At 44.2% G+C, this 24,737-nt stretch overlaps 1 protein-coding gene across 2 annotated transcripts in view; it reads left to right on the top strand.

The window, feature by feature from the left end:
• ADCY6 (adenylate cyclase 6) overlaps nt 1–24,737 on the top strand; it is a 52,710-nt gene that overhangs the window by 7,257 nt on the left and 20,716 nt on the right. For both annotated transcript variants that reach the window (XM_066613358.1, XM_066613359.1), the window contains 8 exons: nt 7,369–7,518; nt 7,862–7,983; nt 8,273–8,384; nt 9,423–9,550; nt 12,387–12,545; nt 14,268–14,409; nt 14,671–14,799; nt 24,589–24,614. In XM_066613358.1, coding sequence (XP_066469455.1) covers nt 7,369–7,518; nt 7,862–7,983; nt 8,273–8,384; nt 9,423–9,550; nt 12,387–12,545; nt 14,268–14,409; nt 14,671–14,799; nt 24,589–24,614 — 968 coding nt within the window. The remainder of the gene's footprint in view (nt 1–7,368; nt 7,519–7,861; nt 7,984–8,272; nt 8,385–9,422; nt 9,551–12,386; nt 12,546–14,267; nt 14,410–14,670; nt 14,800–24,588; nt 24,615–24,737) is intronic.

The raw sequence follows: 24,737 nt of genomic DNA, 5'->3' as shown, positions 1-24,737 counted from the left end.
CTGGCAAGCTAACATCTGCAGTGCAACTCTTTCCTGCACTGGCAGTATAACCTGAAAGGTTCCAGATCAAGTGTGAGGAGCCCAGATTGTGATTTTGTTGGCAGAACTGCCCCAACTTCTGTAGGGGTGGGATTTTTTGTTCTCTCCCCCCTCCCCCCCCCCCGAAATTTCCATGTTAAGATTCTCAATTTGACATCTGGTGACAAATTCAGGCTGCACTTCATTTTGCTGCTGCCCTGTACTCTATTCCTGCCCACCTGCAGCATTGGCTACTTGGGGATAGCAGAGGTATGTCTGGGAATCTAAGTAGTCTGAAGCTGACATCAGATCTATTTCTCGAGTGCAGAATGCAATGGCATATCCACAGGATCAACAGTTAGGTTTTTGGAATGGGAACAGTCTTCATGATTGTGGTGAGATGGTTGAATGTTTGTGGGCAATTTAAAGCTAAGGACCAGAAACAGTTTGGGTGGGGCTTCCAAGTTGCTGTGGGGGAAGCAACTTTTTTGTGCTTTGCCTTCTATCCTTCTTCATGAATCTTACCCATGCATTGCCTTCTTACCATCAATGCTCTATGTAGCAAAGTGACTGAAGTACTGGGCTGTGAATCAGAAAGTTCCAGGTTCAGATCTCACCTCTGCCATTTACTCGCTAGACTGTTTATCTTAGATAAGCCGTTTCTTCTCAGCCTGCCATCTGCAATATGGCAAACTAATACTTGCTTTACAAGGTCCTTATAAGGATTACAATTTCATATGTGTAAAGTTGTTGTTTTTTTTTTTGAACACTTGAAAGTGCTATACAAATGCCAAGTATAAATACTATTTCATTTTTTTTGTCTTCACCTCTCCTTGGTCTTTCCCCAAATTCTTGCAGCCTTACACTATCTTGTCTTTATTCAAATCCTGAACAAATGAGGAAGTACAGTATTTAAAATGAAAAACAACTGATATAAGCAGTAAGATGTGCTATATTGTTCAGCACTTGCACACTAGAAGTTGAAAGACACCAGCTTACTTATTTTGTATCTCTCTTAAGGCACTGTGGCAAAAACTCTCTGGACCCCACAGAAAGTGTCTGCTCCCAAATCCTGAGCATTTGTATCTGTGACATCACTATATCATTATCACTACAGAGTCACTACTGTGTAACATCTTGTTTTATGCATCCTCTCTATTCTAACCAGTTTTATATACTGTGCAGAAGAAGTGAGTCTTGAACTGGGCTCTCTGCTTTTTTTTAAAGTATTCTGCAGAAGTGAAGGCAAAACTATTACTTATAAAAGTGTGCATTTACGCAGAAGGTAAATACACAAGTTTAGTTACCCTTATTAACAGGCAGCTGCATCACCTTTATATGTGTTATTTTTTTCTCTCTACAAAGATACAATGTTTATTTTTTTTTCCCTTTTTCCTTTTTGTATTTTTTTATCCTTTGGAATCCATTGAATTTACTATATCTAAAAGTCACATAATTGGGCTGCAATTACCATGTACCTAATGTACAGCAGTTACGTAATGTACTTCTTAAACACCAACCATTAAAATTGTGAAGGTGAACACTACAGTAGCAGTAATGCAGTAGTAAAATGGTGTGTGTGTGTGTGTGTGTGTGGTGTTCTGGAGGAAAGGAGGGAAAAGCCGGGAAGTAGGGAAAGAGGCCAGAAGAGGGTAGCTGCCTAGAATAATGATTTGGCATTTTCCAGACTTCTTTGGCTGCATATCTGTGCCCCTGCATTGAAATATGTTTAGAAGTGAATTCTAAACATGTTTAAATATCTCCAAATTTGTCTGCTGGTTTCTCCCCCCCCCTCCCCAGAGATCTGCTGTTCTCTCACTGCCTGTCTGCTAGCTTTTGCAGGGCTGAAAATCCTTAAGCTTTGAGAGAGATGACCATGGCAGGTGGCCGCAGAGGATCACATTTGGCTGCTTCTGCTGTGACTGCAACCTCAGTACCTTGCTTTGCTTTCATCCCCATGTGATCCCGTCTCTCATTTCTTTCCCATTTTCGTTACTGTCACCTTTCCCTTTAAATCCAGTGCTGCTTTGCAAAGAGGAAAGGAGTATCATGGATACAGCTGCTCAAGTCTACTCTTTTCTGTCCAGGAACACAGAAGTAATTGCTTTGCATCTCAGGGCTGTTGTACAGGTTTTAAAAGTGTGTTTTCGAAACCACTGTACCTCAGTTTCTCTATATTATTTGGGATTATTGTAGTATCATCTTTGTTGTAACCAAATCTGACTTAACCCTGAGCTAACCAGAGCTGGCAGCGTGATCCTTACCTACCACAACTGGTAGGAGAATTCTTTGTTTTAAAGGAGAGTGGGCACTGCCTTGCCACCCTTCAGAATTCAAGGTAGTGTTGGTTTGCCCTGGTGAGATCAGAGCCAGAATGTCACAGTGACATTGTAAAAATGAATCTGGTACTGATATTGTGACCTGTGGGCTGTGTACTACTGGAAGCAGACCTGGAATGTGCAGCTAGGACTGCCCTACAACAGTAAGGTCACTGTTCAATGGAAGCTAAGCAGTATATTGTAGAATCTCAACTGCCTCCTTCCACAGCTGCCCAACAGCAAATATGTTTAGGTTCCATTTTTCTTCTGTTGCAGTGCCAGTAGGTGGCAAGGTGTAAAGCTTTGTGCATTGTTTAGTTTACTTGGAAATTATTTCCATGCTATCCCAAGGGCACTGGGCAGAATATTTTGATTGATTGATTGAAGATATTTTTAGGCTGCTCTGCTATTTTAAAAATATGCAAAGTGATATACAAGAAGACACTAACCACAGTTCAAATAACAAGATAACAAAATTAGACAGTGGATTAAAGCAGCACCGGAAACAGCAGTCTTGTTTTCCAAGAAATGGGTGCTAGGCTGAGAAGGCTCTTGCCCAAGGCTATCCAGTGGACCATTAAGGAGGATACTAAGCGCCCATCATTATGACAGAAGGTCACAGGGAGGAGGGTCAAAGGTGACCATGGGGCTGCATATACCAAGTCTGGCAGTTTTAGCCTGACTCAGTCTACTCCAGTTGGCATCTGCTCTTCAGAAGTGACAAGCGGAGGAAGGCCTTCCACATCCAAGCCAAACGACTTGAGAGCTATGAACTGGAGACGCTGCTGCATTGTTTATTTTACTTGGAAATTTATTTTACTTGACCACATTTGCTTCATATATGCAAAGCTAGTGCAGGGATGTGAATCCAGGTCTTTCACATCCAAGTTCAGTTCTCTGCCCTCTGACTGTACAGGTTGTCTTTTTTTCCTCTATAAAACCATGTGACACACATAGGCACATGAAGTATTCTTTTATAATGTTAGCATGTTTTGTAGAGCAGGGTTTTTTTTGTTTGTTCTTCCTTCATTACCTCAGTAGGGTCGAATTGAGGGGGTATATGTGGCTGTTTAATGTTAAGGTTAAGTGAACTGTGTGTTTCCCATCATAGTGGCAATTAACTGAGGGAGTATTTTTGCATTAAGCTTGGACTGATAATTGCTTTGTATAACTGACAACCTCTTATTGCTCAAACACTTATGCTCTAACTCAGTGTTTCTCACATATTTAGCACTGAGACCCACTTTTTAGAATGAGAATCTTGTCAGGACCCACCGGAAGTGATGTCATGACCAGAAATGACATAATCAAGCAAGAGAATTTTTAACAATCCTAGGCTGCAATCCTACCTACAGTTACCCGGGAGTAAGCCCCATTAACTATCACGTTAAAATCATATACATAGTAGCCTGTTAAAAGTACAGATCTCCCCAAATGCAGTCACATCCCCTGGTAGCATCAAGTCTAATATATTAAAAATAAAATATTGAAATGAATATTGAATATGAACCCATCTGAAATTAGCTCACGACCCACCTAGTGGGTCCTGACTCGCTGTTTGAGAAACACTGCTCTAACCTCTTATTGCTCTAACTTGCAGAGCTTGTGCAAGCTTCAGAAGTTAGCAGGATAGTTCTTCTGGCTGAATGAGAGCTTTGAGGCCTAAGGAGCCCTGTGTTGTTTGCTTGGTTTAGCTTTTCACCCTTTTAACTTCTGTGCAGTGCGATTCTATGCATGTTTATGTAGAAGTAAGTTGAACTACTAATGGAATTTACTCCCTAGTGGGAGGGTTCAGGTTTGCAGCCTTGAAGTACTTTGTGAAATGGGAGTGCTGGAAGATATGTACCCCTTTTAACCAGCTCTGTGAAATGTCTGGCTGCCTGCATTGTGGCTCTGTGTTAGGGATTGTAAACAGGTTTGGAAGAGGCCATTTTTAACCAGTTCCAAGCAGTTTTATCTTGCATTGATGGCTGTTGGAATGCCCATGCTACCACACCTCATGAATGAGAAATGGTGGCTATTATTATTAGGTTGATCTTCAGTCTTTGTGGTCCTCAAGCAGCATGTAACATGGAATTAGTTGTGTAATGGGGGGGGGGTGTCCACAGAACCCTGGGTAACAGTCTTCTGAGGGGGCGGCAATGTTGCTCCTGCTGCAGCAACTAGAGTTCTGCACCCCTTGCTCACCTCCATGCCCCCTCCGAACATGACCACTGCTGTGCTCCGGTCGCATCTGAAGGGTGTTCTGAGGCCTTATAATGTCACTTCCGGTTTTGCTGAAAAACCAGAAGTGTCATTCTAAGACTATCCAGTGGCCTTCGAAGGCCTCTTAACACACTCTGGACATGTTTGGAGGGGGCACGGGGGCACAGCTGAGGTCAGGGGGTAGTTCTGGAAGGTGTGCCCCAGGATGGAGCAGGTCCGCAGCTTGGGGGTCCACCTGGACTCACAGCTGCTCCTGGATTCCCAGGTGGCGGCTGTGGCTAGGGGGGCCTTTGCTCAGCTTCAGCTGGTGCGCCAGCTGCGTCCATACTTGGATCGTGCAGACCTGGCCACGGTGATCCATGCTACGGTGACATCGAGGTTAGATTATTGTAACGCGCTTTATGTGGGGCTGCCCCTGAAGACGGTTCGGAAACTGCAATTAGTGCAGAATGCGGCGGCCCGTGTGGTCACTGGAGCTAGGCGGTTTGACTCTGTCAGCCCGCTTCTCCGGGGGCTACATTGGCTGCGCATTCGTTTCCGGGCCCAATTCAAGGTGCTGGTTTTGACCTTTAAAGCCCTATACTGCTCTGGGCCAGGTTATCTTAGAGATCGCCTACTCCCGTACAATCCGGCTCGTCCTCTCAGGTAATCAGAGAAGGCCTTTTTACAAGTGCCGCCGCCTAAGGAGGTACGTGGGGCGGCGGCAAGAAATAGGGCCTTCTCAGTAGTGGCACCAATGTTGTGGAACTCCCTTCCCCTTGACTTGAGAATGGCTCCCTCCCTCGAGACCTTTCGGCGAGGCCTGAAGACCTTGTTGTTTAACCAAGCCTTCTGACGTTATGGCCTTTTTAACATCTTTTATATATCTTTTAGTTGCTTTTTTACAGGCCCGATTCCTCTAAGAACTGCTGTTTTATGCTCTTTTATTCTGACTTTTCTGACTACTGTTTTTATGGGTTCTGCTAATGTGTTTTTTAATATGTTTTTATCTGTTTGTGAAATTATGTTTTAATCTGTTTTATATGTTAGCCGCCCTGGGTCCCTTTTTGGGAGAAGGGCGGGATAAAAATAAAGTTTTATTATTATTATTATTATTATTAAAAACTAGGCATAATATGTATTTTGTTGATGTATTTAGTGCTGGCCAAGGCAATGCAACTAGGCTTGCCACTCTGATGCTGCCTTGTGTTGGCTGCTTCCACCTCTGCTATGGCACACTCCATTGTATTCCCAAACCAGAAAATATGGGATTTTGGGCTTTATTTAAAGGGACTGCACAAACAAAGGAGTTCTCTTGTTTGTGTTCTCTTGTTTGTTAGGCTACAAGTCCTGCACTTCCTGGTTTGGGAATGTGATAGAACATGGTAAGGAGCTTTTTCTGTCCTGTGTACAACAGAGCATGGCAAGGAAGCAGATCAATACAACTCAATTCTGCAGTGGCCTGAAGGGAGGCGATGGTAGTAGACCCAGAGTGAAGGGCACTCTGAACCTGCTGCTCCTCTTGCCACGCTCCCTGCTGTGAGCTGCAGTATTTGCTTCATGACTGGGCTGGCCCTGATGGTGGCCCAGTGGAAATTGGCACTGGTGGAAACCTTAACAATGTTGTGGTGTTGAAAGGCAGCACTGAGTGAATATCAGTATTTTGGAGTCTGATTCACACAGACTGCAGTATTTCCCTTGCATATGAATAGTCTTGGCCCCTCCTTGTTCGTGTCCTCCTGAAGTCATTTGGGGAAATGTAAATGTGACCCCTGTTGGCTCATGCCTTTTCAATTGTCACCCTCTCTAGTAAAAGTAGTAGTAGTAATATGTGGCATTTACTTAGCACTTCTTGAGTGTTCAAAGCACACCTCATATCTTTCTCAGAGCTTCTAACAGCCTAGAAAGATGGGCCAGTATTATTATCTTTATATGGTAGATTAAGGTGGGGCTGAGAATAGGCATGTCACCCACTTCTCTCAGAGCCCAATTCATGGCTGAGGTAAAATTTCAATAGATAGCCTTCTGGCCTCACAGCTCACTCTCCTCACTGCTAGACTGCACCAGTTCTTTGTATTTCTTTGAACTGCAAGTGTTGGGTCCTGGAGAGATATCTTCATTTTTCTTGATGTCTTTGTTTTTTTATAAGGCAGAGTGGGTATATGTTTGTGTGTGAGGGTAATAAGAAAACGTGGCATTTGTATAGTCCTTTTCTGACTGTGCACATGTGGTGTTTTTTATGTCATCCTTACTTACCTTATAGAGTTATTGTAGTATTCCCACGTGCAGCTGAGGTTGAGAGGGAGTCCTGGTTTGCAGTTCAGTGTCTTCGCCACTGTGCTGCACGTCTCTCATATACATGGAACAGTTTGTCTGAAGAAGCTTGACTTGCAGAAGTTGGGACTTTTGTTTCTAGCAATAGGTTACCCCACCACTCTTTCTGTATGGATTTTCAGTGAATTCTTCCTCTTTCTGTTCCTCTACTTTGTTTTATCAAGCTACGATATTGGGATCTTCCTGCCACCCACTTACCCCAGCAATTCCATTCATATCTTGGGCAGCTTCAGAGGCTGTGGGGGAGCACAAAGCTCCCTTTTATGGGCCAGGAGCTTCTCCTTGGACAAAGCTTTTTGTTCATTCTTTAGGGAAGGGAGAGCTGCTGGACTTCAAGTGGAGGGAGATGGTCTGTCCCTCCTAGGTCAGGAAATAGAGTAGACTGGTGCATACAAAATGGTGGGTTTATGTCTTGGCAATTTAGGTTTCGATTTGGAAGCTGTCTGAGCCACTGCTTGAATTAGGAAATGTTTTCTCTTGTACCCCTTTCTCTGGGCTCCTCTTTTGCTTGCAGCTTGGGGCCAACATTCTGATCTTCCTCTGTACCAACATCATTGGCATCTGCACCCATTACCCGGCTGAGGTGTCACAGCGCCAGGCTTTCCAGGAGACACGTGGCTACATTCAGGCACGGCTGCACCTGCAGCGTGAAAATCGTCAGCAGGTGAGGGAGTCTGCAGGGGGCCAGTATTGGATTGGGAGGCCACAGGTGAACTGGTGCTGCCATTTAAAGGATAGCTGGAACCTCTGATTCCTTTAGCGTCTTGGACCAGAACGATCTCATGCTGCAGTCCTCTAGCATTTACACGTTGTTAAGTGGCTGCTTGTGGGAAATAAGTGTAACAAGGAACTTAATTGTGAGGTTCTTTGGAGAAGGGAGAAAATGAGTATACAGGGCAGAGCATAAATATGAGCCCAGAGCCTGGGCTATTGGGGCTCTCTTTTGAAGTTTTCTGACATGACTTGTGGAAAATTGTAATGGGGCTTTTCTATGGGGTGGCGACCAGGAGCGGCTCCTACTATCGGTACTGCCCCAGCACGTTGCCATGGAGATGAAGGAGGACATCAACACCAAGAAGGAGGACATGATGTTCCACAAGATTTACATCCAGAAACATGATAATGTCAGGTATGGGGCTGTTGGCTTTTGTAGGTGCATGCACATGTGTTTGCCTAGGGGTGATCAGCTAGCTCCCAGGCATAGCAATCGGTCCACTTTACCACAGAGCTTTCTGCTACAAGTACAGGAGAACTAAAACTGCAGGACACTTTTGGGGGGCAGAACAAGAACAGTTGATGGGGAAGATGTTGTCTGGGCCTGGGGTGGTCTCACTAAGCTGTGTAAGAAGGGAGACCTAGAGGCTGTTGGGTGGTGGTAGGTCTTTCTATTCACTTCTCTTCTTTTCCCACCCCAACAGCATTTTGTTTGCTGACATTGAGGGTTTCACGAGCCTGGCATCCCAGTGCACGGCGCAGGAATTGGTCATGACATTGAATGAGCTTTTTGCCCGTTTCGACAAACTGGCTGCGGTAAGCGAGGAAGTGGGCAAAGAGGCACTTTTTTTCAAGTGGTGCTCCTACTATATTTAGCAAGGAGAGAGTAACTATCCCCATTTACCCCAGTGCAGTGTCTCTTCTAGTGGCTGTTTGCTGGTATTTCTTCTGCATCTTTTTAGATTGTGAATCCTTTTGGACAGGGAGCCATTTAGCTATAATTGATTTTCTCTGTAAACCACTCTGTGAACAATTTTTGTTGAAAAGCTGTATATAAGTATTCTTACTACAACTAATAATAATAGTTCTGAAGGATATGGGGCGAGCAGATCAGGCTGGGGGAGGAGACTACTTGCACCTTAGCTGGGTCTGTGGGGGGAAGGAAGCATTGCTCTGCTCTCTTTTACCTCCTGTCTTCTCTCCTGTCTCCCGTGTCTCACCAAGCAATACTTCTTGATTCCCCAGTTTGCCAGAGAACTTCAGAACCTTCCCTGGGTGTCCCTTCCCTGCTTTTGTTCCTTAGTCTAGCTATAGTGTGTATCTCTTTGCAACCTTTCAGGGCCTATTTCTGCAGCAGTTTGGTTTTTTTACAGGTATGCCAGTGTTATGCTGCCTTTCCTTGTTGAAAAAACCATAAAGTGTGAATTGCACATGTATATAGATGTCCAAATATAACTTTGTGGCAAAATCACTTATCCCAGGTGCATGTACACGGATATTTAACAGTGTTCATTGGCATTCACCCTTCGTATTGGCTGCAGCAAATACCGGTGTACCTGTAATAAGCACAGATGCAATGTAGAGTGTATAGTAATGTTCACAAATGCACACGTTTGGTACTACCTTCTCTCCTCTGTTTGCGGACAAAGTAGGTTCCAGGGCTCATACAGCAGTCTGTGTTTTTAAGAGGTTACCTGCCAATTTTATTAGTTATAGAGATCTTTGCTGGGGGGAGGGGGTAGAGAATGTTGAGTGGGGTGAGGATTGCTTAGAGGGGTATTAGAAATCAGTTGCTGTCTGTATTATCAGTGAGTTTCCACCAATAGTGTTTTGTTTTTTGTTTCTTTTTGGCAGGAGAATCATTGTCTTCGCATCAAGATCCTAGGCGATTGCTACTACTGTGTGTCGGGGCTGCCAGAACCACGGGCAGACCATGCACATTGCTGTGTTGAGATGGGCGTAGACATGATTGAGGCCATCTCGTGAGTGTGAGAGGGGGATCAACCTGGCTTGCAAGGGAGGGAATGCATGCTTTTCAGGGTACTTAGTGACTTGCAGCATGTATGCAACATGTTGATGCATGTGCATCATGTATTAGCTTAGGCTATATGTTGGTCATACTGTCACCTTATACACACAGGTGACATTCAGGAGGTCCCTGTGACATGTAACATGCAGGTAGTGACATTTCAGGTGTGGATTATGGACCTTTATAGGTGTCAAACTTGTTTCATACAGCAGTCTGAAGAGCATTCACTGTGCCAGATGAGGACCGGAAGTGACGTCATTAAGCAGGAAATGATACCATTAAGCACTTAATAGCCAGAAATAAGTACTTTGTTCTCACTTAGAAACTCATTAGTTGCAAGACAAAATGTGCAGATCATATGTTCAAGATATGGGGGAGCCCAATTATCACACTGGGAAAGCACAATTATTATGCAGCATTGCTGCTGATGAGGTGTCACTTTGCAACTCAACAGCTGAGAGGTGGACTGCAGAGTGATGCCTTGACAGGAGTGGCACTTCTGAGAGGGTGGCCTTTGTGATAATTGGGCTCTCCTGGTGCTTTGGCAACCTCTCCCTCTCTCCCCATCTGGTCTGCACCTTCTGCTGTAGTGTTCTTTACCTTCTGAGGCCTCCTTCCATCTCTTCCTCCCAGAGCCTCAGTAGAAGTGTCACTGCTGAAAGGGTGGAACTGGGACAGCCCAGTTACCATGTGGGCTAGTTAAAGGGCTTCCATCAGCCATATCCAGCCCATGGGCCATAAGTTTGACACCCCTGATATAGAGGGCTTCCCTTGACAACGTCCAGAAGCCATTACTGTATTTACAATTCAGAAATTTGGATTCTCATGTGCTGTAAATGGAATTAGTTAGACCAATTTATACAAACATTTGACAACTTGTATGTTCAATACACAACAGCTTGTTTTGATTTATCATCTTTTGGGCTGTGTGTATTCTGCTGTATAAAAATTCAAATTCTGTATCAAGAAAGCCAAATTCCTGAACTGTACAAAGTATGTGCTTTGAGAATTTTTGTTTTGCTATCCCCATAACTCTGGCAAGAGTGGGAGGAGAGAATTCCTGCTCAACACCCCATGTTCCTTTGCCTGTCCTGCAGTTTCATCAGGCACCGACCCTGCTCTTTCAAATTAATCTTTGCAGTTCACAACACCTAGAAACATCCATCTCCTCTTCCCTTCCAAATAAGAATGAATCCTCTTAGAGTGTCAGTTTAACACCCAGTGTCAAGCCCCACATAGTGTAACTGTGGGATATCTACAGTACTGGATACTTTAGTTAAGTTAGTTACTGTGTCTTTTTAATTGAATAGTAGAGTGAAACATATGGGATATTGGAAGACAGTTGTGGAGCTGATGGTTATACTACAGCAGCTAATTAAATTTAAATGCTTCATCAGGACTGAAACAGTGGTCCCATTAATTGCAAGCCAGAAGCCTTGTATCAGGAAAGATATATAATGCCACCAACATATCATTGGCCTAACAGCTAAATTCCTGGTTGTGTGTATTCTGTGTCCAATGTCGCACCATGCCATTTTTTTTAGTTGGCCTTAAAACAGCAAGAGATTCTAGTACCTGTGATTTTGGAAAAATTGTTTCAAATGTCTGCTGAACAATAAAAAACCGGCAAGGACATTTGCCAGGATGTCTAGGAGAAGCTTCTACAAAGCTATCTCTGTTCTTCCTTGAATACTAATTCCAGGTCCTCTATCCTTATTGTTTCTCACCAACTCACATGCCCCCTTCCTTCCTTGCCCTTTACTACTCTTTTCCTTCTCAAAACCTTTACAAATTTAAGTATTGCACTAAAGCGTCTGTGCTAAGTAAAATCTTGTAAACTGGCATGTTTGCGTTCTTGTGAATGAATTTTGTGAGATGCAGAGTGCATCTGCCTGTGCCTATTTTGCATAGGAATCCTTGTGAATTTATTCTTGAGAGTAGTTACAACCCCAGACCTTCTATTCCTGGAGCTTCTATTAAATGTGTTCTCCTTTAGTCATTAGTAGAATGAGCAATCCTCTCAATGGAGTTCCAATTACCTGGCTCTTTTATATATTGCATCGGTTCCCAGGCTCTGAGCTGCAGCTGGGTCTTATCTCTTGGGGCTGCAGCATTTTCCGAGCCAAGCTGCTAGTTACAATTCTTGCTTCCAGCTCATTTTGTTTTGGTTTTCTCTCCCAAGGACCCAAGGGCTTTCCTCATTGGATAGAGTTTAGTCCAGTGCCTTTTCAATAGAAGGAAGGGGGCTGGTTCTTCCCATATAACAGGCAAGTCCGTGCAAAGTTGCTGCAGCTTCCTGTGCATCTTTGCTTGTAGCATTAGCAGCACTAGTTTCTAGGGAGTTAGTTGTACATATTTTTAGGGATGATGGAAAATGTCTTTTAAAAAAATCTATCTTATCTCTGTAAAGTCTCTTGGCTAATTTAGTAAAATTTTAGCTTTGATGTAGACAGAATCCTTTTTCTAGAAGCAAACCTACGCTGTGTAAACATCCAGAAAGGGAGGTTTGCAGTGGCCTGGGAAGATAATAGCCCATCCCTGTGATGAGCTGTGGCATAACAGCAACACAGAGAGGGATTTTTCACTCCACACCACCACAAAAAACATTAAAGTCCTGTTCTATGTTTACTGTGATATATTGACTAAACCTATCTGTTGAACGTACAGTTTTTGTCTATTCCCTCTTGTTTTCCTCTTGTCATGGCACATGCTTAAACCATTATTTGCCGACACTGGATCTACATTGCAGCAGAGAGATGTTGATGCTTCTTTCTTCCCCTTATTTGCAGGCTGGTGCGTGAGGTGACAGGCGTGAATGTGAACATGCGTGTTGGGATCCACAGTGGACGCGTGCACTGCGGGGTATTGGGACTGCGCAAGTGGCAGTTTGATGTCTGGTCCAACGATGTCACCCTAGCTAACCACATGGAGGCTGGTGGCAAAGCCGGGTGAGTTAGTTCTTTTAGATATTTAAGTAAAGCCACAGAAGGGGCTGAGGGAATTGCCAAGGGATTGTTTTGTATAATTGTTCAGAAAGGCCCCCACGTATGGATGGAGCTGTGGAATTATGGTGGTGGCCTGGGAGAACACAACATATTGTGACAACTTGGTTAGTCAATCCAGGTGAGCACTTCAGTGATATCTCTGATCCCATCTTGAAGATAAACGAAGGAGGTGGGGCTAGTCTACCTACTGCTTGATATTGTTCTTAGAGACCTGTGCTCCAGTACTGGGCATGGTAACTGCCCAGGAACACAACTTCTTTTCTTTTTTTTAAACTTATGAGTAGACAAGAGAGAGACTTCTGGCATACTTCTTGGCTGATGGCATATATACTATTCAGAAGGTGCACCTCTCAGTAGTGCAGCCACCCTCTCTGCCAAAGGGCATGCGATAGTCTTGATAACTGTGGCCAAGGAATGACTGTTTTCCATAAATTCTGGCAGGAAGCATGGTTACTGTCTTAACAGCAATTTCCCCACAAGTGTGCTTGCTGGTGCAGTATTGTTTGCCTGCTGTACCGACTTCCATGTAATTTTACTGTGAGAATAGTGTCTGAGAACCCTGTAGCTTTGCATAAGCAGCTTTGTTTGGCTGAGACTCCAACTTTCTGCTTATGTGAGTACGGGGTCCTATAGACTAGTGTTTTCAATCTTGGGGTTGTGAACTCATTGAGGTCATGAAGCCTCAGTTGTGGGGTCACGGAAACTTACGGGAATGAAAAAGGTTGAAGACCACTGGACTAGAGCACCACCAGGTAAAGGGGGAGGCATCTGGTGTACCCCTTCAGGTGCCAGGGATGATGTCCCAATCCAGCTCAGGTTCTTAGTAATTGTGCTAAAATAGCTTTTACTAGTGCCAGGTTTCATTGTAACTTTTTGTGTTCTCTCTAATTAAGAATATTTGATTACCGTACTGGGAGGGCATTATAGGGGGGGCAGTGTGGGTGAATAGGGACTCAGGAGGGAGTGGAATTGACAGTGGGTCACCAGTCTCATATGTTATTGGTTATTTATTTGGGATTGTGGCACGAAAAAGGTTGAAGACCATTGTTACTGACCTTGCTTTTACTTGCTTTAACAAACTGTAGTAAATGTAACCAAATGATGCTAAGATCCATCTTTTTCTCAAATAACAAAGATTCTATCACCCCCTTCCCTGAAATCTCTGCTTTGGCTTTCCCTGTTGCCATCTGCATTGGCTTCAAGTCCTTAAGTTTGGCACTTTCTCCCCCCCCCCCCAGCTATATCTCTTCCTCTCAGTTCCCTCCTTACATGTTTTGTATCATAAAAGTCATCTGCTGTCCTAACCCCTTTGTTTCTACTCACTCCTTGCTCTGTGCTTTCTACCATCCGGCTCTTAGAAAAGCTTCCTGATTCCATGCTCAAGGCTACCTTATTTAGCACAGCCTACCCTTGGCCTTCTCTTCACTCTCACTCTTCTCTCTGTACTATCTGTGCTTGGGATCTGTCTGTCAGTTCCTGATTTCTTGCTCCAGTCCTTGCCCTTTCAACCAAATCACTTCTGCGTTGTATGGTGCCTTTTGCTCCTGTGCATGATTATAAATGCTTCATGGTAGTGGAAGTATGGCTCTCTTGTGGATAATGTGGTGAGTGGTAAGAGTTGGATTCTGTCAGAGGATTTGGTTCAGTGAACAATTTCTCTGACAGGCGGATCCACATTACACGGGCAACACTGCAGTACCTGAATGGGGACTATGAAGTGGAACCAGGGCATGGGGGTGAGCGCAATGCCTACTTGAAAGAGCATAACATCGAGACCTTCTTCATCGTGGGTTGCAGCCAGAAACGAGTGAGTTTCAAGGAAATTTGCAATAAGTTTCTCTAAAGCAGGGGGTGCAGGACCTGAATGCCCAACTACAAGGTGCTGGTTCTGTTTTGTGGGTATGGCTTGCAGGAAGAGTAACTTTGCTGAAGTTGAAGCAGCAGAACTGCGACTACAGCAGGCATGGATATAGACCTGGTTTGGGGTCAGGGTGTTTGAAAGGGTACTCTTTCCCATAACTCCTTTATTTATGTTTGGCATCTCCCAAGTTCTATGCTTCTTCAACAGAAAGAGGAAAAGGCCATCTTGGCCAAGCTTCAGCGGGCCCAAGCAAATTCAACCGAGGGATTGGTGCCTCGCTGGGTGCCTGAGCGCTCATTTTCCCGGACCAAGGACTCCAAGGCCTTCCGGCAGATGGTAAGTGTCAGTGAGGAATGGAGAAGGCAAGCTTTGAGGCAACAACCAGGCAAGGAGATGGGATGGAAAGAGCAATGACTGGGTTTGACTTTGTCTTTGAGCATGCCACAAATCTGCTTGCACATCTTCAGCCTTACATTTATGCTCCAGGCCTGTTCCCAAGGCTATTTAAACACATGGTGACTGCAAGGAAAGCATCATCTGTGCTGGCTTTCAAGTCCTTCTGGTCACAGATATCCTCCAATGTATACAGGATCTGGAGTTTTGAATGCTTATGACGATGCACATGAAGCTCTTGTACAGTATGAAGTTGTACTGAATCAGATCATTGATTCAGGGGTGAGCAAACATTTTGGCCCAAGGACCATGTTGAAGAATGGAAATTGTGTGTGTGTGGGGGGGGGGGGGGTCACAGTTCTTAATTTAAAAAAAAATTAATAGTTTGCTTGTCTCCTCCTGAAAAAGAGGTGCTCAAAGTGACTAACAATTTTCATAAAAGCACAATGTTCACCGTCCACCTTGTTCTATGTACCTTTCAGTTTTGAATCATAGAAGATCTGAGAAGGAAAACAGGAAATTTAAATTTCCTACTCTTCTCTCTCTCTGTACATCAGGATAGCACTTCAGTCCACTAAAGTCCACTACCTATTTTTACTCTGACTGCTGTTTTTTAGTATGTGTTAATATGTTTTTATTTGTTTTTAAATTGTTTTTAATATGTTGTAAGCCGCCTTGAGTCCCTTCGGGGAGAAAGGCGGGGTAGAAATAAAGTTATTATTATTATTATTATTAAAGCAGTGGTTCTCAAACTTTTTAGAGGCCCCGAAGGCTGCTGCCTGTTTTATAAATGCCAAGGGGTGTGACTATAATGATGATTAGGCAGCAGTACTTCCCCCCCCCCCAAGTAGCAGCTTGTTTAACCTTTGATCCATATAACCTAATCTGCCCTTTTAGTTTTGCAAACCACCCAAAACTGGTAGATCCTGGAACCGCAGTTTGGTAGCCGCTGCACTAAAGCTCCTGTTACAAGACATTTGTTTTAACTGTCACAAGTGTCTTTTAAGTGACAACAACATTTCTGTCAGTTTTTAAAGATCAATCATTCTTTCAAGGTTCTCTCCCCCTAGCAGTTCATGATCTTGTCCTATTCCCTCCCCCTCCAGTAATCTAACCCAACTCCAAAAATCCTCTTTCCTGGCATCTTTAGTTGTGCGGGCTTTTTTCCTTTCTGCTACTTGGTTTTTGACCATGTGCTACTATTTAAATGGCTAATAAAATCCTGATTTTTGCTTGTTGTGTATTATGCCTTAGTTTTAATTTTAATACATATTTGATATTTAAGATTAGTTGCTTTCAGCTTGACACGGTGGGATATGAATATTCTAATAGATTCATATGTAGAATTGGAATAGCACTGCTCTAGTTTTGGAGGATGCTGGCTGAAATTGCTTTGAAGTGAGACATGTCAGCACACCAGCTGCCTGTGGTTTCTGCTTGGGTGCTGCTGCAGCAGACGAGTAGGAGCAGAGGGAATCTCCTGGGGGTTGAGGGGGAAGCAGCCTGCTGCTCTTCTGTCTAGGAACACCCTTCATACAGACAGCAGAAAGGCCAACTGTGTAAACTGCACCACCAGTGAAGGTCCAACAGTTATTCTCATAAGTTCTTTGGATCGGTGAGGGACCAGTGGCAGCAGAATCTCATGTGTGTGGATAGTGGAGCTCTGGCATTTTGCAGGGGCGCATCTGATCCTTTCTCATTATGTGTTCTGCAAGCATGCACCTGTGATGAAGAAACACCATGAAGTGAATAACCATTCTGTGCCTTTTGGAGATTGTAGGAGGAACTGGGGCAAAAGGAGGGTGACAGAGCAACCAACCAAGGTGCATCTCCCAGGGAAAAAGATGCAAAACATATTTGTGCTTTTAATTGACTGTGAGAAAAGACCATGTGCTCCCTATGTTCCCACCTCTATGTTCTTTGAAATAGTAGGATTTTCATGATGTCGTAAGATTCACTTGTGGGAAACAGAATCTTACAATTGCAAAATGATGATTGCCAGTCTTGCTAAAAAATTGAAGAATTAGAGAGGGAGAAGCATAGATTCTTAAGTCTGTCATCTGTAGATGAACTGTCTACAAGGCATGTCAAGAAATGTACATACAGCTTATAGTGTCCAATGTATTATGCTGTAATTCACACATACAGTATACTATGATACTGTAATTCACACACATACCACCATACACACATATGGTGTACACCAGGGGTGTCAAACTAGTTTCATACCAAGGGTCAAACAGTATTCATGGTGCCTGCTGAGGGCTGGAAGTGATGTCATTAGGCAGGAAATGATGTCATTAATCAGGTCATAACCAAAAATAAGCACTTTTTCACTTAGGAACTTATTAGCTGCAAATGACAGAAGAGAAAATACACAAATCTTGATCATATTTCAAGTTTTGGGAGAGCCCAATTTTCATGTGGTCTGTCCTTATAGCAGTAACACCTCAGCACTGCTCAGCAGCTGAGAGCCTGAGGACCATATAAAAAGCTTCCACGGGCCGCATCCGGCCCCGGGCCTTATGTTTGACACCCCTGGTGTATACAAAAAAGAAGTTGCTTGATCCAGTTTACTGACTTAAATAGTTAATAAATTAGGACAAGTTCCCCAACGGCATCTATACTCCTCTGGCATCATTGAAAAAGGGATCTGCAGACATTCTTCCATTGACTGGACTGTGATGGTTCCACTTATTTTTCCATTGTTTCCCTTTGAGTGTTGCTGGTTTTCTACAATGAAGTATGTACGAATTGGATATCATTAAAATGTGTGTGCATTTTTTAAAGGCACCCTTTATTTTTTAAAGGCACCTATTTAAAAAATAACTAAAATCCTAGTTATAATCCTGCTTTGAGGGTATTTAGTCCACTAGTTTTTATGGAAATAGGGCTCCTTATCTATGGAATAGTTCTGAACTCTTGGCAGTTTTGTTCTTTGTAGAAGGTATAAAGATAAGAGCTGGAAGATGTTTGCTCTGAGAAACCTCATTTAGCAGTGCAAGATCAGAAAAAAGTCACACATAATTGTACCAACTTGGAATGCAAGAAGGAGATGACTATTTGAATGTTCTCCTGTGTCCAGAAATCTAGTCTTTGTAGGAAATTAGCATCTCAGAGAAGAAGAGTTTTAGCTTAACCTTCTGTTTGCTGTGTTAGTCTTGATGTGTAAGGTGTTATTTGATGTGGGAGAGTATTCAAATATTACTCCCCATCTGCTATGGTACAGCCCCAGGTACGCTATAGTGTACACTCCTTCTGAACACAGTGGTGATAAGGATAGTGAAAACTTGTTGCTTCACATCTCTTACAGCACAGTCCTATCTTGCACTGGAACAGGCAGACCAGGAGGCCTGCGCTGTATCCAAGATTGGGGTCTGAAGTGGCTCAGCCGGAGGCAAGGGGAAACTCTTCCCCTTACCCTTGGGTAACCCACCATTGCCCCAATGGGTCTCCTTGGATGTGCACCACCTCTGGTGCTTCTCAGGGAACAAGGTTGGGATCTGGCATAACAGCTGGGTCCCAGCCCTGCCTCCCTCTCCCCACCTGCGCTGCTTGGGGAATGGAATTGGGATCCAGCATAACAACCGGGTACCAGCCCCACCTGCTGCTCCCCAGCCGCCAGCCACTCACGCCAGCCGCCAGCCACTCCCGGGACCACTCTCTGCCAGACCTCCCCCCTCCCTGGAACACCTCCTCCCTGCCTCCTCCCTGCCAACTCCAGACCCCTATGGCGGCTGTGCTCAGCCACTGCAACCCTCCTTTCCTAAATTCGCGTGGAGGCTGGATATAGCCTCCACAGGCTGGCGAGCATCCCTGCACCAGCTCAGCCAACTCTTGAGCAGGCGCAAATGTGCTTTATGGCACATTTGCAACCCTCCTGGGCCGGTGCAAGGGACTTGTGCCGCCCCAAGGTGCAGTTAGGATTGCGCTCTTAGTGTCTTTCCGAGGCTGTTGAAATCATAACATAAAATAAATACCGTCTCCCTATCTTGCACCCTCAGTTATGAAAAGCAATTGAACAAACGTCTTTTTTGTTGTTAGTTTGGGCATGTCACTATTGGCATTCAGAACTGGGAAGCATTTTGTCATCATGGGTAATTTTGAATGAAATTCTGTTAAAATCAGGCCCTCACCTGCTGATAAGGTGAGCTGTTGGCAATTAAGAATACCATGGTTTTCATGCTTGAATTACTTTGAGTAATCTTACCTGGGTGGGGAAAATGAGAAGTACGATGAGCTTTTTTTTTTTTTTTTTTTTTAAAGCATGACTTACTGGGCATGCAGCACAAATGAGAATTAGCTCTGCCCTTAATCTGCGGTTTCTGAACTTTCTGAGATAGCTACCCCCCCCCCAAATTAAAATTGAAGGAACTCATCTTGCCACCTAAAATGTTGATTTTTAAATAAAACTATAAAAGGTAGCAAAGCCTACCTTAAGAGGAACTCATTTCCTCATTTTGGTAGGCCAGCCTAGATATAATGTTAAAATGCTTCATTGTCTAGTTCAGGGTTTACGCTTTAGTTGGGTGGGAGCCACAATCTGTGACTACAGTGTGAAGGTAGATGGTGTTTAACTTTTCAGCACTGTTTTCCTTCTAAAAATCATTCCTCCTCACAAAGTGGGTGTTCAACCCAGAAAGTGTAACAGGGTACTGTGGCACTTTCAGGGTTCAATAGATGCAGGTGTGGAATTTTTGGCAGGAAAACTATGCAACAGTAATGAATGAAATGTCTCCTAATTCAGCACTGTGGTCCTAATTCAGAAAACAGTCCCACAGCTGCTACTTGCAAGGAAATTTCAGCCCTATATGAAGGTGCATTTAGTCTCTCCTTTAGTGTGGGGCAAGCCCAGTTTAGTGACTCTTGCAAAGTGGCAGCTGTCAGTCATTTCTGTCAGGCTGAGAGGTTCTGCTGTCACTCCACATTGGGTGTAATGGAACCATCCGGTCACACCCATTGCAGTGCATGTAGCAGAAGGATTTGCCCACAGTGGAGACTGATTTGAAGGGGCAAAGTCAGGGCAGTGAATTGTGCAAAGATTCGGAAGGCACTCGCCCACAGAGGAGCTTGCGTTAGCTCCTTAGCAGCCTTTTGTTTACTTTTTATGGCACATAGCTTAGAAATGAGTCTTATTGCCTTATAATCTTTATTCCTCTCTCACTCTGTCACACCTCTTGCCACCTCCCAGTATGAAGTTAAGACAGGGTCTTCACACGTTGCAGAATGAGGAGATGATCCTATGCTGAGGTAGTAGAGTTGGCTATACCACTGTGGGTGTGGCAGGGAGAGGAAATATACTTTTACATGTTCTTATGTAAGAAAACTCCTTACGAACAGAAAACTAGCAGAACTGAAAGATTGGTTCCATTCCAGCCTTTCTATTTATAGGGAACTTTTTTATATGGGGGGAATGTTTAAATAATGTTGTGTTCTCCCTGCTTCTCTCCCCCCCCCCCATTTTTGCCACCTCATTCTGCTGCCTGTGTGGATTAATGCCTTAAGAGGATGTCGAAGCAAGAAACCTTCTGCATTCCTTTTCCTCTCCCACTATCAGTTGCCACAGTCATCCTCTGTCTTTCTTGCCTTACTCCTTGTGGTGCCCCCTCCTCTTGGCCTTTCTAAGAAGAGTGGAATCTTGTTCCTTCCGGCCACTTCCCCTCACAGGCACGACTTTCCTAAGTTTTCTCTTTCCACTCCCTCCTTACTTTATTTTTGAAAAAAAGTTTGTAGAGTATAAGTACAGCCATAGTTATTTACAGCAGGATTTCCCAGCTCCCCCTTTTTGCTCGTCGTCCCATTCTGAACCTCATTCACTTCTGTGGGCCCTCCCATAGCCACTGTTGGTTGGGGGGAAGTGCTTTCCCATTGGTACTGTTTGTTCTCCTAATCTACTGTTCTACTTTGCTAAAGCTGTGCTAAATCATAACTTTGGATTGGTCTGGAGCAGCTTTACCTTGACCCTGTCCTGTTATGTCTTGTCCATGGTTCGACATTAGCAACTTAACTCTGAGTCTAGAGCCTGTCAGAATTCTTTGTACCCAAAACTCTTGGTACCCAGAATTCTTTGGTACCCAGAAAATCCATCCCCAGTCTACAGGCCATTGTCTGGACTCTTGAGAATCGAGCAGGCTCCAAGAACACAAAAACATGTTCCTCTCTGGTTATAAATCCAGGCAGGTCTTTGTGGGTCTTCACGAATGGCAACAGGTGCCTGTTGATCTGGTATTGTACATCTATTCTCAGTTGCCAGGTTCCCCAGAGACATTTAATATAGGCATCGAAGATTGGTTCCTAGAACTTTGTAATATCTTTCAGGCCTACTTTGTTCCTGGAATCCATCATTCCTGACCTGGAACCTCTTCGACTCTCTATCAAAAGAAAACTTGAATTCAGAATGAGTAACTCTCCCCCTCATCCTATCCCCCTGCATTTCAGCAGACTAAATGTTAATTAAGCCTGTCAGGCAAATTGACTTGAAATCCTGAACGTGCATTATTCCAAGGTGTGTTTTAGAGAGGATAGAGATTCTAACTCTCTTTGCATAATGTACTCTTTACCATAATGGCACAATTTTCTGGTTGCTAAGTGATAGTCTCTGGTTCCATGTCATTTGTTGCCATGAGGTGAAGTTAATTGTTGGTTGCTAGGTTGCAGTTGGTTGCTTAAAGCATTTTAGTTGCGTGGTGTTGGTTGCCATGTTTTGGTTTACATCTGATGATGATTTTCATTGGCAGGGTGTTGGTGGCTGTGCCACTAGTTGGCAGTGCATGGTTTCATGGTGGTTGGTTTGTTGCCATAGTAGTGGTGGCTGTAGCACAATTTGGCACTGCCCTGTGGTCACAGAATCTGTTGTTGTGGTTTATCTAATCCATCACAATCTAATCCATCACAATAAGACAGCTCATGGTCCTCTCATACAGCTCATGGTCCGCTCATGGTCCTATAGGAGTGTAAAAATGTGCTTGTAGTCCAGACATAAGACCTTAGCAAGCAATCTGGAGTCACTGTAGCTGCAACACCCAGCCTTTCACCAGAAAGGCAGGAATTTCTCAGTTAATCAAAAGCACTGTTGAGGCAAGTAGTGACCTCTGCTTGGAAGAGGTGCAGAAGGGCAACAGACACAAGTTGGTTGTCTCAGAGACAGGAGGCTGCTGGTGTAATCCGTAGCATTGCTAGGGGGTGTGGGCTGCACTGGGTGATGTGCATGGGGGGGTGACACCCCTGCTGGCCAAAATTTTTAACATTTTGGCATTTTCAAATAATACCATCATGTTATATATTATTCAATGCACAATGATATGCAGAATGCAATGAAACAGACTGTGTTGAAATATCTCTATTCTATCAAAAGTTATAGCCAAAACACCACTGAGGGCAGGCCAATGGTGCATCACCACGCCCACTGCCTGGGGCATTGTCCAGCCCACTGCATGGGAAGTGGTTCATCATGGGGGTGACACTTTGGCCTCCCACATTAGGTGACGCAAACCCCAGTGCAGTGGTTCTCACACATTTAGCATTGGGACCCACTTTTTAGAATGAGAAACTGTCAGGACCCACCGGAAGTGATGTCATGACTGGAAGTGACATCATCAAGCAGGAAAAATTTTTACAATCCTAGGCTACAATCCTACCCAGGATTAAGTCCAATTTACTGTCATGGTTAAAAGAATATACATCATACATTGTTAAAAGTACAAGTCTGTAACATTTCTCCATACGCAGTCACATCCCATGGGAGCATCAAGTCTAATATATTAATAAAATATTGAAGTAAATGGGGACCCACCTGAAATTGGCTCGCAACCCACCGAGTTGGGTCCCGACCCACAGTTTGAGAAACACTGCCCTTGTGATACTTCTGAGTGTAATCACTGTTGTCTCCAGAAACACTTTCATGGTCTCCTTGGTCTCCTCCCCCGCCTCAAGTTAAGCATTAACCAGCCAACAGTCTTCCCTCTTTTCTAGTTGTAAATCTTGGCTTGTGTTGGCATGTTGAGGGCCATGAGCAGCACTGTTTGTTTGACAAAAGTCCAAACCAGACAGATTTATTGTACCTATCTGTATGTTCAGAGATGGGACTATGAGACTAGCAGACAGCTTTGCTGTCCCTTGTGCTTTATAGTGAAGTATGCATCAGTCTAGTGAATTTTGAGCATAGAGCATATAATCTTTGTGTGAGGGTTGGGGGAAGCATTGAAGGTATTGCGCAAAAGCAGGGGTCTCCAAACTTTTTAGCCAGAGGGCTGCATCAAGTATCTGGCACGGTGTCAAGGGCCAGAAAAATAAATAAATGTTAGATAAAAAATTTAAATAAATACATTAGAGATGGAACTTAGATGAATGAGTGAGCTGTAAGTTCCAGGATTTCTCCAAGCACCAACACACACCACAGAAATAAAGTGCACATTCAAAAGGACTCCCATTCCCCCGTCCCACAAGGAGCTTACTTACATGTACAGGAGTAAAAATTTCAGAACCAGCACATCTCAGGAAACACCTAGAGCATCTTTTGAGGGCTGTGGAGACCTCCTCGACCCTCAGAAAGCCCAAGGCCTTCAGTGGGCCCAAAAATGTCACTTTCATTTGGGGGGGGGAAACAGGAAGTGATGTTTTTGGGCCTTTAGAAGGTGTTCTGAAGCATGGCCTCCCTGGCCCTCAGAACACCCTCCAGACATGACCGGAACACAGCTCCAGTCACATTCAGTCAAGTGGGCCAGAGGCTTGCCATGGGCTGGATAGAGGCTTGCCGTGGGCTGCATCTGGCCCCCGGGTTGGGGTTTCCGGACCCCTGCCCTAAAGCAACAAAAATTTGACCACAGACATTTGAGTGTGAATGCAACTGTGAATGCCTAGGATGCAGACTGTTAACACTAGTGCACAGATTAACAATCCTGAGTGTGTGTAGTGCATGTTTGAACATACGAAAGAAAAACTCATCAATGTAGATGGGTTAGGAAATTCACTACACATGCACTGGATTAAGTACAAATGTTGTGCTGCAATGCAATGCGATACAAGGACATCTGCAAGAGGGATCTGAAGGCCTTAGGAGTGGACCTCAACAAGTGGGAAACCCTGGCCTCTGAGCGGCCCGCTTGGAGGCAGGCTGTGCAGCATGGCCTTTCCCAGTTTGAAGAGACACTTGGCCAACAGTCTGAGGCTAAGAGGCAAAGAAGGAAGGCCCATAGCCAGGGAGACAGGCCAGGGACAGACTGCACTTGCTCCCAGTGTGGAAGGGATTGTCACTCCCGAATCGGCCTTTTCAGCCACACTAGACGCTGTTCCAGAACCACCTTTCAGAGCGCGATACCATAGTCTTTCGAGACTGAAGGTTGCCAACTACAACTGTGCTGCAAATATGCAATGCAACACCAAATGTGTGCTGGATTAACAACGTTCTTACACAGTTTTTGACACTTTGCCTATTAGACATTCATTATAAAAAAGTGTGTGTGTGTGTGTGTGTGAAGCTTCCAGGATGACCTTGGGCCAGTCACTTTCTCTCAACCTCACTTAACTCACAGAGTTGTTGTGAGGACAAAAGGAGGGGAGCAACTGTGTACACCACCCTGAACTCTTTGGAGGAAGGGGGGTATAAAAATTGAATGAATAAATAATTATCCATATTTGAATATGTTTTCTTCTGTGAGCACTTGAATGTTTTTAAGGTTAAAACACAGAATTTAGATTTATGATCAAACCTTTCTCCTTTTTCTTTTACCTCAGGGTATTGATGATTCCAGTAAAGACAAGTAAGTCCCTCCATCTTACCTTCCTGTTGGGATCCTGGCAATGGGGGGGGGGGTGAGAATGCTGTTAGGGCAGTGTGAGAAATGACAGCACCAAGTGGAGCAGTCTGATTTGGAAGTCCAGTC

The sequence above is a fragment of the Tiliqua scincoides genome, chromosome 2, assembly GCF_035046505.1.
Source record: "Tiliqua scincoides isolate rTilSci1 chromosome 2, rTilSci1.hap2, whole genome shotgun sequence".
NCBI lineage: Eukaryota > Metazoa > Chordata > Lepidosauria > Squamata > Scincidae > Tiliqua > Tiliqua scincoides.
Note: the sequence above shows the minus strand (reverse complement) of the source record. Positions and strands in the feature narration are given on the sequence as shown.